General features: G+C 37.3%; 1 protein-coding gene across 2 annotated transcripts; it reads right to left on the bottom strand.

Moving 5' to 3' along the window:
* Nucleotides 1–429: 429 nt before the first annotated feature.
* Nucleotides 430–15,284, bottom strand: paqr5b (progestin and adipoQ receptor family member Vb). Of its 2 annotated transcripts, XM_067583946.1 has the most exons (8): nt 13,250–15,284; nt 12,198–12,325; nt 7,308–7,513; nt 6,660–6,786; nt 5,002–5,046; nt 4,319–4,415; nt 2,791–2,935; nt 430–1,456 (listed from the first exon to the last, which is right to left on the bottom strand). In XM_067583946.1, exons 1-8 carry the CDS (start codon nt 13,301–13,303, stop codon nt 1,176–1,178), a joined length of 1,083 nt encoding a protein of 360 aa, XP_067440047.1. In that variant the 5' UTR covers nt 13,304–15,284; the 3' UTR covers nt 430–1,175. The 2 variants fall into 2 exon arrangements, with proteins under 2 accessions (XP_067440047.1, XP_067440056.1); XM_067583955.1 differs by lacking the exon at nt 5,002–5,046 and having other exon boundaries at nt 13,250–15,283.
* Between the last annotated feature and the right edge of the window lie 266 nt (nt 15,285–15,550).

Here is a 15,550-nt window from a genome sequence, read left to right as displayed (position 1 = left end):
ACATATTGATTTATTTCTTCTGAATGTAAATAATTCCCTACAATGTGTATTTGTACTCTTCTATTGTATTCAGTAGAAGAAAAAAAGAATTGATAGTATCTCTAACAAGATGAAACTGAAATAACTTTGCTTGACTGTTTCAATCTACACACAGTGAGCTACAATTTTACCCAGTTTGGGTCAATATAGCACCAACACAGTACTGGGTTAATGTTACCAGTAGCAATCTATTGTTTTGACCCAGTGTTACACACAACAAGGTTGAGCTAAAAACTGGTACAAACGTAAGATGGTGCTATTGACCCAAACTGCGTCATTTTACTGGATAATTTACCTACATCACTCCTCATTAGAATCAAAATTATACACAGGCAGGTTTGGTTAATAGTTTATTTGAAAAATTCATAATAAATAAAAATTGTGCATAAATATCAAAGACACATGTGACAGTGTCATACAGGCCGACTGGGACAAAAACAGCGATCATCTGAGGGAAATAAATTACTCAGAAAATGTTTACTCTTATAATATATTACATTATCAAAATAACATTTTTATTAAGCTGCTACTCAAACTCAAGAGCAAAACATTTTTCCTCCCTTATCATAACTGTCTCTTGTGTTTTGACATGTTATACGTGCGTATAATCACGCTGGTTTTAATTCTTCATCAACACGACAGTACAATCCAACAGGCTGTTCACAAGCACTCGCACTATAAATATAAATACATTGTTTTACTTCCCCGCAGCTCTACAAACTCTTCATACCCCACATGTGTGGAAATCAGAGAAATTAGCACAAAAAAAAAAATCTCTATAAATATTTTTGCAATGTAGCTAACCTGCTACATTTGTAGCTTTTGTAGGAACAAGTTTCCTAAGAAACATTTAGATTCATTACATATTATGGTAATAAATATTTTGTTAAATTTCCATTGTATGTTTGTACAACCTATGCCCTGATTATCAGTTTACCGTCACATCTAACAGTAGTCATCACAGTGATGTCTGAAGGCCAAATATCACTATGAGTTTAGTGCAGACTGCAAGTTATGATCCACTTAAACATTTTATCAGCTCTTCTTAGCTCACAAAATAATTTATATCACCCATAATGCATTTTTTACACTCGTCTGTGCTCCTTTTGACCAGCTTGGATCCCTAAGCTGTGATTTTAGCAGCGGGCGCAGGCCTTGGATGATGCTGTCTTTGGATGTTTACAATGTTTCTTCTCTTGGCAGACTGGAGCAGAGAGGAGAGGTAGACTGAAGACGATGATGATAATCAAATTCAGCACCACGCAAAGCAGCGCTGCACCCACTGAATTGGCGAAGGTGACGGGTATGGAGTGTTTGAGGAGCCAGGGGCGTCGTGTAACCATGTCCTGCTCAATGGCCTTCATCTGGAAGTGGGTGCCGAGGACGCCGCACACATGGAAGAGTTGATGACTGTGACCTGCAGAGGGAGCAGTCGAGTCGTGTCTGAGCTCAGGCAGCACAGTGATATGTCACAGTAGAGAGAATAGTGAATTCAAATCTTCACTGCTGAGGAAATGATTCACATTGCCAACTGTTTTTAACAAAATGCAAAACTCTTGGTGGTTAAGCTTTAGCATCATTTCACAATGTTTAACGCAAATGAGAATAGATTTGTTTTTTATGTGTTAATCTGAACTCAGTGTTTCCTGCTGGTTGAGAATGAAATTTATTTGTGGCAGACTAAGATCTAAACAAAAACAGTTCCTTTGAATTGTTAAAAAATGTAGTCACACATTTTTATGTGAGTATCTTTCAGCTGTTTGACTTGTTCTGTTCAAAACCTAAAAGGTTTTCATTCCTTGCATGTCATAAGATTAGTGCTGCTCTATAGTAGCTTAGTCTCTCTCTAACATATTATTCTCTGTCCGATGCTTTTCTTTGCTCTTCATTCTGTTCTTACATTTGTCATTGATTAGTTAAAGTCTGGGTAGTTTGTTGTCTCTGTAGAGTCCTTTGAGACATGCTCAAAGTGCTGTATAAAGAAATAAGAGCTGCCACTACGGCTTATTTTCACACTCAATTAGTCTGTTGATTATTTTTCGGCTAAATCATTTAGTCTATAAAATGTTCAAAAAAAAAAAAAAAAAAGAAAGAAAGAGAAAAAGTCCATAACAAATTCCAGACCCCAGTTGATGTTGTTAAATTGTTTTTTTTTTACTCCTGCCAACAGTCCAAAACTCAAAGGTGATCACTTTACAATAATATAAAAGAGAAAAAAACAGGAACTTATCTCATTTGAGAAACTGAAATCTACAAATCTTTGGCATTTTTACTTGATAAATAACTTAAAATGATAAATTGACTATCAAAATTGTTGACAATTAATTTTCTTTCAGTTGATTAACTGACTAATGTGAATTTGAAATCATTATCACATAATAATTTACTTAATGTACAGGCTAGAACCCATTTAAAGAGATTAAGTGCTTTACACAATTAGAAAAGAGAACAACTACTTAAAAATGCAAACGTTGAGAAAATGGTCCAATGAATAGTAATTAAAAACACTGGAAACAACACAAGATTAAAATTGGATCAAAAACAAAAGCATAATACAGAAATACATACGTATCAATGAACATGGTGAAATGTGCCAAATTAAAACTGAAATATCTTTCACAGTCGAAGCACTACTCACCTGTAGTCCAGAGTCTAAAGTGTGGGACAGTCAGTATCTGGTTCAGCAGACCAAGCAATGCTTTACAAGCTAATGACAACAGTAAACAAAAGTACTTCTCAGATCAGTCTTACCTATGTAGTCAAAGCTGCCAGGTGCCAGTCGCTCAGGTAAATGTGTGGCAAACAGAAAGCCTGTGAGGAAAGCCAATGCGATGTGGTAGTAGTGGAGGATGTTGGTATCATTGTCTGTACAGCCCTCCCCTACACATAGGAACACCTGGAGATCACACACAGAGCAGATTTATCATGTTACAGCACTGTCACAATTACTCACAAAACAGGAAACCACTTTTATCAAATTTATTAATGAAGCTTTTAATAAGCATCTGTCAGTGAGGCTGCTGGGTGGTTCGCCACATAAGACTGTGTCTGTAGTCCCAAAGATGAATGTGTAAAATTTACCAAAAGCAGAACATCCATTGCTTGGCAAAGCTTCTCTGCATAAATTAAGGTGAAAAAAAAAACAAATTTCTCAAGAGAAATGTTTAAATTAGAGAGATGCAACAAAGGTAGGTGGCCAGATTTGATCCAAGGAAGTTGTGGTTTATGGTTGGTGCCTTAACCCATGAGCAACTGGGCATGTTGAGACTTTTTTGAAAAGGCCCAAATCATCACCAAATACATCCAAAAGAGAAGTCCAAACATATAGATATCAGTTATTCACATAGCAATTGGCTATTGTTTTTGTAAACCTTTTAAAGGAAAATTTTCATTCATCCAACTTATGTGAGTCAGATCACCATCTTGGATAAAATTATTTATTTTTTTATGGTATAATAAAATGTTTTGAAGGTAGCTTTCATCTGCAGTTCTTGACTTTCAGGCACTTGTGATCTTATTCATGTTTAATGTTTGATATTCTTCTTTCCAGTTAAAAAGACTTTTTGCATGACAAGAAGAAACACTCAGTTTTTAGCTTGTTGTCACCTTAATGTGTCAAGTGCGTCAAACTCAAAAGCACAAGCTGTTCCCCCAGCAGATGTTTTGCTAAAGAGTTTAACAGTTCTGCATCCAAAACAATATTTCCTATTGTTTTGGACTGACTTCTTAGCAATAAACTGTTAGTGTTTTAAATCTAGCATATATATTCAGAAATGTTATTATGTAGCTACCATTTTGCAACTATTTCAGGATAAAGAGTCCTTTATACATCAACTGTTTAGTTTTTTTTTTAGTTTTTGTCTAATTGCCCACCACATCCATCTCCTATAGAGACAGAACAGTAAAAATTGTCTCTTTAACGGGTCCAGATTCATATCACATATCATACCATAACTTGTATGACCCCTTGTATTGTTTGACAAACTGAGCACCAGAGCCAATGATCAACCTGATTTTCATGTCTTCTGTTGAGCAAAAGGAGTTTGTGTTTTAAAATCATGTTGATGATACAACAAATGTCAGGAAAACATTATTTTTTATCACTACTAAGGTCATCTTAAACTATATACTCTATGCTCCAAACCCAGCACTTAATAAAACAATCCTTTACTAGTTGCTATCACAGACACACACACAAACAAACACACAAACACACGCACACACACTTCTATGTCCTTTTAGATGTGTCTTGCGTGAAAACACAGATGTGTGGCCCTACCCTGTAGAACAAAGGAATGTTGTCGAACAGGTAGGGGTAGGCAAATGCAACGACACGGAGAACTTTGCTGAACTTTGGACTCTGGCACTCAGGGAATCTGAAATAAAAGAGGAAGATATTTTAAGAAATGGCAAACAATAATTATATTAATTGAATCCTTCTCATGGTTACACCTGTGGAGGAAGCTACATATTGTATGTGTACACTTCTTGCACCCCTTGTAATGTCATAAGAATATAGGAATGTGTTACTGTAATTTGATTAAATTGATTAAATCAATTAATTAATTTGATTGATTGATTAAATTTGTGACATATTGTGACATTTTCCAGATCAATTTTATGACTTATGTAACCTGGCATCTGTTTTGAGTATCACATAAATGGTTTCCTTCACAGAAGCAACATTACATACAGAACAATTAACCATATTTGATTTTCACAGACTAAAGTCAACTTGTCAGGATGCTGTGAAACACGTTTTGCCACTGTTTTTGTCAGCCCCTTTAACCCGCCCTGCTGAAACTATGGTTAGAGTTAATCGCTGTTTAGGGTTGGTATCTGTAGTCACAGTCAGGTAACACCCAATTTTATTGAGCATTTGCTCTATGTTGAAATGTTACTGAGCAATGAACAACTTTAGACAAAAGGAAAGAGCATATTTTAGCAAAGCATTGTCTTTACCTCTTTACGATGTCATGATTATATTGCAGAAATGGTAAGCCAAGCCTTAGCAATGGAGAGAGATGAGTTAAAGAACAATAATTAGATTGCTATATCAAGCCAACATTATATCAGTACATGAAGAGATAACAGCACTAACAATATGTTTAATGTTGTAAATACAGTAGGTGGATCAGTGTTTTATTGATGTGTTGTTTTTTTCATATCACATGACAAAGGTGCTCCAAACGTTACACCTTCTGAGATTTCTAGTTTTACTCCAAGAGAAACGTCTGGAGCACAGTGATTGATTTGAAGTCTTTAATAGTGCAAACAGACTAATGTTTCCACAATACTATGTCTTCATCACAGTGTTTGCATATTAATCACTGTGCTCCAGTCTTTTCTGTCTGAAGTTTGCTGTCTTTGACCTGAGAAGCACCTGATACAGCTGCATATTGTTGGAAGATAAACAAACAAAACCTTCCTACTTAGAAAACCAGTCATTTGATTGTGCTTTGTTTGCTAACCACTGTGATAAGGATTTATGTAACACATTACAATGCAATAAAGAAGTGACCATCCCAAATTGATCACATTGTGACTGACCACTTTTAAATGCATAACACATTTTCCTTATTCACAAGTTAAACTGTCATGTGAATGACACTGGCAATTGGGGAAAGTTGTGGATAAAACCAAAACTGGAGATTAAAGTAAAGAAAAGAATTTGAGGAAAGCTTACTCTAAAAAGGGTTTAACCTTTGATCTTTAATCTGCTGAAGTTTATCAGGTAACATGTAGAATATGCACATGCCAACATTTAGGATGCAGCATTTAGCATATTAGCTTATTATGCTAACATGCTAACATTAAGCCTCTGTTTGTACCTTATCATTTCAGTCAGGTGACAAAGATACACATTTAAACATTTGTTTTTCTGAAAGATAAATTCCCAGCATTCTTTAAAAAAAAACCCCTCAGACGGTTGTTTTAGAAAACTATTCCCAGAATCCTCAAAGACGTTTTCTAACCATCTGGATGAAAAAATATTCTGTCTGCTTAGTACAGTAAAAAGATTTTTAACTTGTTTCCCAAGTTGCAACAGTATTTCCTAATTTACACTAAGATGGAAGTAAGAAATGACATATGTCCTTTCAATTTGTGCAACACAATTCAAAATTTAAAAACTTAATTATCAGTTGTATTTGATGTTACTTTAAATTATTTTACAGCCTACTTCTTTCACAGTAATATGTTGCATGTATGTTATACATGCAGTGTGTACAGTGATATGTTGTATGTATGTATGTTTTTCTTGTGTTGGAAAAAATGAGTATGGAGATATGTCATTTCATGTTAAAATCCTTGTTAACAGGCATTGAATGCATTTTCCATCCAGATGTTTTTTGAGGATTGTGTAGTACTGTGGTAAGTAAAACAACTTTCTGGGTTTTTTAAAGATCTCCAGGGATTTATCCCTGAAAAGAAAGAATACCTGGCTCTGTGTCTCCAAACTGGAGCTAGCTAATGCTATCATGTTATCATGCATGCAGTAGCATAGCACATAATATTTAGCATGGCAGCATGTTGTCATGCTAAATATGTTGCTCTTCTCTTTATAAAAGACAACATTAAGACTTAGTTGGAGTTCTGTAAAGTAAACTCTCTGACAATACCTGGAGTAGCAGGCCAGGGCGGTGCAGATGACCGTGTTGAACACAGCGATGGGGACGTAGAACTGGTGGAAGAGGCTGTTCCCCCACTTGTCCGGGAAAACATAAGCTGAATAGGTGATTGCTGACCCTGAAGGAGGACACATCAACAGTGTGTTATATATATACTGTATATATATATACACAAGTATCTGTGCACTCAAGTCTGAGAGATATGATATTTTATCCACCACTATTTACATACATCAAGAAGTCAGAATATATAACACAGACAACAGAGATCAGTCAGGGCTGTCTTATTGGATAGAATTACATTGTGCACATGTTTGAGATGTATGACTCATTCATGCAGTATGTTGGAGTATCTCAGTCGCTGTGTCACGTTATTATCTAATTATAACCATGACATGCTGAACTGTTATCTCTAAAATGTTTACGTACAGACCCAGCATATTTGAAGACATTCTGACTCTTTTAATGTGAAGGGAATTTCATACGTCATGTAAGTCTTTCTCATACATCCCTTTCAAACCATATCTGTTTGAATAACTTAAACAGTTGTTAAGTTACAGAAAATTCAGTAACAACATTGTGCACAAGGAGGGCTGAGTGCACAAAACATAAAACAACCAGTAAACCACACAGACCTACCTAGGCTGTAGAAACTGAGGGCGGCGTAGTCAAAAAAGAAGCAGATGTGGCGTGCCCTCGCTGACATGGTGCTGAAGGTGTGAGCACAGCTGGACGCCAGCGGATAAATGCAGCAAGAGAGAAGGAAAATCACTAGAGGCCAGGTGAAGGAGTCCTGCCATGCTGTCTGCATCAGCACCACCGTCACTAGTTTCCATAGGAAGTACCTGACAGGAGAAACGGGTTACATTACGTTGATTAGATCAGAGTGGATGCAGCAGCACTGACCTTTTTTTCACAGTAACGTTTTCAGCCTTGTAACAAGAACAGAGTGAAGGTGAGTCAACAAATAAAAAGGCTCACACAAGTGGATTCAGCTATAAGGAGCGTCTTTAGTCACACTTCTGTCATTTAAATCACTAAGTTTTGAAGCCTGACCATCATATCAACAGTCAAGCTACCAACACCAAAAATAATACAAAGAAGAGGCCATAAATGAGTATCTACATATACAGAGAAATGAAATATTAGGAAAAACTTGAATAAATGAGTAAACAAAGCAAATGCAGATGCTTCCATACAGGGCTCGAGGGGTCACTGAATGATTTTGTGAGTATAAAACATGTAAACCAGGGTCGCCTCTAACCTTCTGGGGGCCCTGAGCAGAGATTTTTCTCTCTGCAGCGCTCAACCTAGCTAATGTGAAGTTTAGAGTGGGTTTATCTCATCGTGTGTTGGAGCGAGAGTAACTGTGCGTGTAACTTATTTATCTATTTAAAAAGTTAATGTAACCGCAACCACACAACCTCAGCAGCATCCCAAATACTCACACACGAAACCACTCCATCCTCTCTGATAGTGACAGTAGTGAACACACAGCAACATAACCAAAACAAAGCAGGTATTTCTTTTAACAAAATGTTATCATCCATACCCGGGGTGGATAGAGAAGCCAGACACTGTACAGTAGACCTGTTGTTACTTTATAAGCAAGAAACAAGTACTTATTTGGCAGTAAAAGTAGTCAAAAATAACACAAGGTTAAAGGTATGTAATAACTGAAAACACTTCAGTACTGAGTCATTTCTGGCGTGACGTTAAAAAACAAGCACATAGCTGTAGAGTCTCAACCGACCAGTTTCTCTCTCTACAACGCTCATCAGTACTCAGCACTGTCCGTCGCACACTGTAGCAGTATTCTGGGATATTTACATGTGAAATAATTAAGGATAATCTGAACATTAACTTTACATTTGTACATCATAAATGTGGGCGCAAGTACAGTGTAAACAAACTTTTCCTACAGAAATACTTACAGCATGTAAAACCACAACTTTTTTTGCCATTTTTGCATTTCTATTTGTTTACAGATTAAAGAAACAACATATAACGTGTTAATTCATTAGCTTTAGAGGTGTTGGTAGATGTATTTTGGGACTTCAGGAGCAAGCCGGGTGAGCTGTTTTGCCTTGTTTCCAGTCTTTACGTTAAGCTAAGCTAATCATCTCCCAACTCCAACTCCATACTTGACATAAAGATATGACAGTGGTATCAATATAATAAAAAGCAAGAAAGCATATTCCCCAAAATATGAGACTATTACTTGATGAGCAACACTACAAAATTGCATAAACCTCCTTTCTAATGTCTCTGGCAGACCTCAACAGAATAGCAACACTGTGATAGATATTTTATATCTCTTTTCCCACTTTATGATAACTGACACAAAGACATCGAATGAGCTATTTAAAAAGGTATCATAGAGAACTTTTTGCCTTACTTTGGATGTTTAAGATCATGGTATTTAAAGGGCTTGCTTTTCCTGTCAGAATCCAGAGCAGGCTGAGATGTTCATGATAAAGTAACATGTACATTATTGAATCAAGCATTTGTCAGCAACTGTCTGTTGCGTAATAGCTAACAGTTCTTTTCAAAAAGCTTTATCTTATCAGGAGGTTCGCCTTGTGTATCGTGGCCACGTCTCGGTGCACCTCATTAACAAATCAACATTATTTGTGCTTTTCCCCGTCACTGAGCAGTTAACTAATTGTGGCAACTCATATCAAAGCCTTAAGCACAGATCTGCTCATTAGTGACTGGCCTGTAGCTGTATGCCGAGCCCCATGACACCTAACACCCATGTGACCTTAGTATATTCTCCCCTCCCACACACACATACAAACACACACTGTCTTTCTCCCTGGACCCTGCAGTCAAAGCAACTGCCATCTCAGCAGGGAGGAAGTACAACATGACTAGTGGGAGCAGAAACCTCCGTAGTAACTCTGAAATCCAAAATATGCTCACATGAACACACTCATCATGCCCACTGACAATATAATTGCATCAGGAGTCAGTTACAGAGCCGCCACAAGTCTCGGATAGATTTAATCTTTATATGCTGTAATGAGGTGATTTCAAACAAACAGAGAAAAGACGCTACGCTGCTGAGGAGTCGAAATGTTGCTGCTATGCTGTTTCAGTTAGAATCATAGACTGTATATGAAGATCTAAATATAACATAAAGATATCTTTGTATAAAGTCTATAGTTAGAATGAACATACTGTGTTAAAATGTGCGGTGGACAGATATGCAAATCATCCTTATTCTATCTTTCTGTCTCTCATTTCTTATCTGTCTTTGCCTCTCGTTTCCTCTCTTTCAGCTTCTCAGTCTCTCTGTATGCATCTAGAGGTGTTGCTTGTGTCCCTTGATACACTGTAAAAATGTGTAAAAAATAAATAAAAGCAACAAGGTGCAAAGTCTTTTTGAGTTTATTCAGTTTCAGGGCCGTCTAGTTGTGTCAACTCATTTAAAGGAGTCATACTGTTTAATTGAACTTTGTTTGTTTGTTAGGTTTATCAGACTAAAAGTTACTATTTACATGAATTATTTTGTTTAGATGAATTCAAAGTTTTACAGTAGACAAAGTGTTATGTAATGATTTCCAGTTTGCAAAACATTTTCATATTTGATCCCCCCCATATACGACACTGCCTAATCACTACGCTGAATTTTAAGCAGCCACATCCATTGTATTGTACAGAATAAGCTCTAAATTCAGAAAGGTTCCTGCATATCATGAGACAATGGTAGGCAAATAGCGGCCCGTGGTCCAAATTGGGCCCTCCAGCAAAAGCATTTGGCCCCCTGATGAAAGCTGAAGATTTTGACTTTCATAGTTTATATAAAAACTTTTACATTTTTAAAATCTACTGTGGATAACAAAATGAATACAACGCTCCTATGAATTACAATAACTGTATATAACCTTGCTACATGTAATACTGCCCCAACACAAGGCGAGGCATTAAAACCATGGTTGTGCTATATTATTTGAACTGTGCATGTGGCTGAAATTAAGTCTAATAAACCTACCAGAAATTAAAGTTAAATGTTTTAATTCCACAACTTTAGCGACATCACAGATTTGTTCTTCACAAACACAAATGGTTGGTAGTCGAACAGAAATGGTATGTCGATGCCATTTTTGCCTCCTCAGATACAGTTCTTAACAGTGTTATAAATCGACTCTGTTCTTAAATGAATTAAAAGAAATAAACAAAACATACAGACCTGAGTTTACACTGAACTGGTTAATGGACCCCAAATGAAAAGTTCTACAAAAACTGTTCCATAGTTAAACCTGATTCCTGCCATAAGGTCTTACAGGTACGTAGGATTAAAAACTCTTGACGTGAAGAGAAAACCAAACAATCCCGCAAACCGTCCATCACTTGAACTCACCTTAATAACACAACATTATAAAGGTCTATATTGTTAAAGTCTGAAATGGTTCACAGAACTTTCTGACTTTGTAATAAATCACAGCTATAGATTATAAATTAAGCTTTTGTTAAAGTAGGAGACTAGTTTGGTTTGTCACCTGAAATTTTTACTTTGCTGATCGCTTTTCTAATTCTGAACATCCTCGCAACACCAAAGAATATAAATTTACTTCTTTTTTTTTTACAATGTGTGCAACAAAACTGAGTAAATGTATTAAAAAACTGCATGAAGCATAAATAAACTGTACAAATGTGACTGAACCACAGGGGTCCTATTAAGCTTCAGGCTTGTCAAACATGAAAGGCCACTGACAGAGCAGCACTGTGAGACTGCAGGAGGTCTAGTTGACCCGCATGGTTGCTGGGATGTACGACTTCCAAACAAACCTGTCTGTACTGTATGTGCAATCCTTCTCATGTTACTCAAGTCAATCCGAGCTGATAGTGATAAATCACAGTATCCACAACGGCTATATTATAATGTAAAAGCCACTGCTCTGCTGATATTTATTTAGTAATTGGAAAGTGCATCCATGGTAATAAATATAGACAGAGTTTAGTCAATTAGTCAATAATGTGCCATAACTGATATTATAAATCATCTCTCTTAATGTGATACTAGAGAAAGACTTCAGAAAATGTCAGTTTCTAAAACCACACAATGAAATTATATAAGAAAATTCTGGATTACTCTCTAAACTGCAAGCTTTACAAGCTGTACAATATTCCTTTTAACATGGACAAGGAATGCTTCCTGGTTATCTTGAACACAACACCTCTGTTACAATTCAGAAAATTCTTCATTTGGGATGCAGAATTCAAAAATAATGAGATATTTTGCTAGTTTCAAACTGCAGGGAGTGAATTATGGTGGGTGAGATTAGAGCTGTTTTCCTCATAAGAGGAAATAAACTCATGAGCTCATGATCAGCAGTGTTTACCAAACCACGCTAACATAAATCATCGTTCCTGTCAAAACTGTGCTCAGATGCCCTCGGTTGTGATTCCTTACATTTTTTTCAATCTAGAAAACAATCTACCAGCAGACACACATTTAGGAATCTTAAAATTGTGATGCATTGCATGTGTGCTGTAAAAAACATGTTTGTTTGTCAGCTGTACCAGGTCGGTAGAAAGTGAGTCCAGATATTTAGCGTCTCATTGGTCAGCTGGAAGAGGCTCAGGATGCAGTCAGTGGCTGAGCTGCGGGGGTGGCGGTAGCCCGAGATGATGCTATCCTCATGAAAAACCTTGAGGGAGAAAACTTCTGGTTAGTCCAGTTGTCAGGTTGAATACTCAGTGAAATCCATTATTTCTCCTACACTAGAGGCAGAAGGAGTGTCTCAAAAGTGTTTTGAACAATGTGTAACAAGTAAAAAAAAAGACTTAATATCTCTGTATAAAATGTCATCTAGCAGGTACATTGTTGTTTAGGATCCTTTTAACTTGTTGTGTAAAGTGTCTTTGAATAAGTGTCTGTAAATAAAATGTATTATTATTAAAGTGGGATTCCCAAGCTGGCAGGTTGGGACACCCTGAGTCGTCACAGGAAATATCTGACAGGGTCACAAGATAATTACAGGTATCAGAAAGAAGAACAGATATTTCAGTTCAACTTTTTTTTATGAAATAGTTGATACTTTCAACTATGCAGGCCTCTAAAACACCTTAAAATGAAACAATCTGAGATAGAAAGTCATTCACTGGTCAAACTACTTATACAATAAGCTACACTGAGACAATAACAAGCCTACTTGTGATTTGTGGACCACTATTTCTGAATGTGTCATTACATTACATTAATAAATCCTTCTTCAACCAAAGTGACTTTAAATAAACACATTCAAACTCAACTGAAGCAAAGGCTAGATGTCCAAACATTTGCATCATGTGCAAACAAACAAGTTTAATTCAGGGTTTTTCAGTCTGAGCAATGCACTCAGAAGTATAACTTAGAAATCAATCATGTTTAATGTTATATAGTGAGATAAGAAAGGTGTAAATAAGGATGGGTGTGACTCTGGAGGTATGACTTTTGGCTTTCTTCCAAATAATCAGGGACACTTCGAATTTCCTACCAAACTTCACCCTCTAAATTGACTCCAGTTCAGTCTGACTGTGTGAAACTGAAATGTCCTAAAAGTCCATTAAAGATACAGTGAAGCTGAACTTACTTTGGGCACTTGATTGATGGTGAAGACTCGTGGTAATTTGATGAGGCTGAGCATGACTACTGCAAGGTGCTGCTGCTGCTGCTGCTGCTGCGGTCTTCAGTGAGCTGAACTGAGGCCGCCGGCTGGGTGTGCCTCTGTCTTTTTAAGGTTTGTGTTGCCATGCCGTCTCGAAAGTTCCTCCCCTTCATTCCCTCCCTCTTCAAACCCAGCGAGAATATCCAGTATACCTGTGCCACTCCTCCTCCTCCTCCTCCTTCCATTCACAGGTGTATACTCAAAGGTACACACACACACAAACACACAACTGCTGCTTCACCACAAGAAATCAGTTAAATACTGCGTTGTAATGGAAGACAAGTTTTTCCAGATTAGACCAAAATCATGGCTCCTCAATCAAGACATCTTGATATTGCTGTTCACAAAACACTGCTCTCCTTTTTGTAATTGCATCACACTGTCACAAACAGATGACAATCAAGCCAGTAAGGCAGGTTTCAGTGAAAAAAATCTGCCTTCAAACACAAAAGAACAGTTGTGATTGACATCAATGGTCTGCAACTTTAACTGATATATTTTTTTGCCATTTTCCTGCAAGAAACTGAGAGTGAGTTCAGTAGTTCAGCTCAGCTCAGCCCTGAACATACAAGTGCAATCTGAGTTTCAGATAGTCTAGATAAGGCCGATATCATGAATGAAGGGTGTGAGTCGCACCGACAGGAAAGTCAACAGAGTTCCTTTCATGCCACTTTCTTGCTCGTCTCCTGGTGAACTGACATGTCACCATCTGCCCTCAGACCGACAGCAGCCGTCACACCCAGCAAAGGCGGCCAAGCCCAGCCCAGCCCAGCCAGAGCTCCCCGGGCCTGTTATCTTGTTCAAACTGTGAAGCAATGAAAGCAAACACGTCTCACTGCCACCACAGAATTAAGAAGTGGAAAGTAGGAGATTTTATTTGTGGTTTGTTTGACAGTTTGCTCGCGTTAATAAAGAAAACAAGAATTACATTTTGTTGGTGTGATATATTTTCACTTTGGAGGATATAAGGGCTCTTTTGCTTTATGGTAATCAATAATCTGTAACAAAATGTCATGTTAACTTAGGTTTAAACAAAAAAACTGAGTTAATGCTTTATCTCAAAAGCTTGACGGCAAACCCAAATCTTTCAGGTTTTAATGCCTAATCCAGTATATTTAGAATTATTCAATACCAAGTATGTTAAAAAGTGCACACATATGACTATCACTGTGTTCCTTTAAACTGTTGTAAGCTGCAATCACAACAGCTCAGTGCGATGAACTAATGGACATACCACAGTGAAACACCTTGGGATCTAATTCTACTTTCTCTCAGAGGGGCAGAGCTGCAGTCATAGCCAGAGCAACACAGCAGGTTTAAGGGGAGAAAACAAAAGGAACAACAGGATTTGCATTTCTGAGTGGAAGGCAGGTTTGATTTGGCTGCAAGTCAGAACTGTTAATATGAGTTAATGTGTTAGTCATCAACACTTGTGGAAAAAGAGTACACAAAGCCCAGGGTTAAGCTCCAAGAGAGTGAGAGGATAAAGAAAACAAGGTCAAATGACAACAACAAAGTTATTTGTAGGCAGTGGCGTAGGCAGAAATTATATTTTGGGTGGAACAGTATAAAAGTGGGAGGGCCATCTTTTCCAAGAAAAACTGACTTATGAAAAGTTAGAAGAAGAAAAATAGACAAACTGTAAACCTTCGCAATGTTCTGCATCACAAAGGCAATAACAGCAAAACATTGCCCATCCAACATGCTCAAGCAACAGAGCATCAGACTATAAAGGCAACACACCAGTAGTAGTACGCATCGGCTCTACAGCACGCGACATTGTTAAATAACTATTTCATTGCACAAACTAAACATAAACCCAGACAGCAGGGGTGTTACCGTAGACAGAAATCTAACACATCCCTCTAGCATTCATTATAGCCTACAGCCATTGTTGCTTCAGTATCGGGCAGCTCACGATAACACAAATCACTACATTTTACAGAAAACTGCGTCCTTACACTCTTCTTCTCTAATCAAGAAAACTGTCCATACCACTGTCATGACAACAACCTTGATTTTGGTTGAACCCAGAACGTGATTTCATCTGGAGGTGCTGTCTATTAAAAAACCGCTCCAGAAAAATGTTTGAGATTATTAAATCATTGCATCGATCCCATCGCAGCAGAAACGATAAGCGCGTCTTCCTAGTGAGAGAGACGCTGTGCGCATTTACGCACGAAGCACAGCAGCGTAACTTCATTGATTATTTAAATCTCGACAGGA

Source organism: Thunnus thynnus, chromosome 1 (genome assembly GCF_963924715.1).
Source record: "Thunnus thynnus chromosome 1, fThuThy2.1, whole genome shotgun sequence".
Classification (NCBI taxonomy): domain Eukaryota; kingdom Metazoa; phylum Chordata; class Actinopteri; order Scombriformes; family Scombridae; genus Thunnus; species Thunnus thynnus.
Note: the sequence above shows the minus strand (reverse complement) of the source record. Positions and strands in the feature narration are given on the sequence as shown.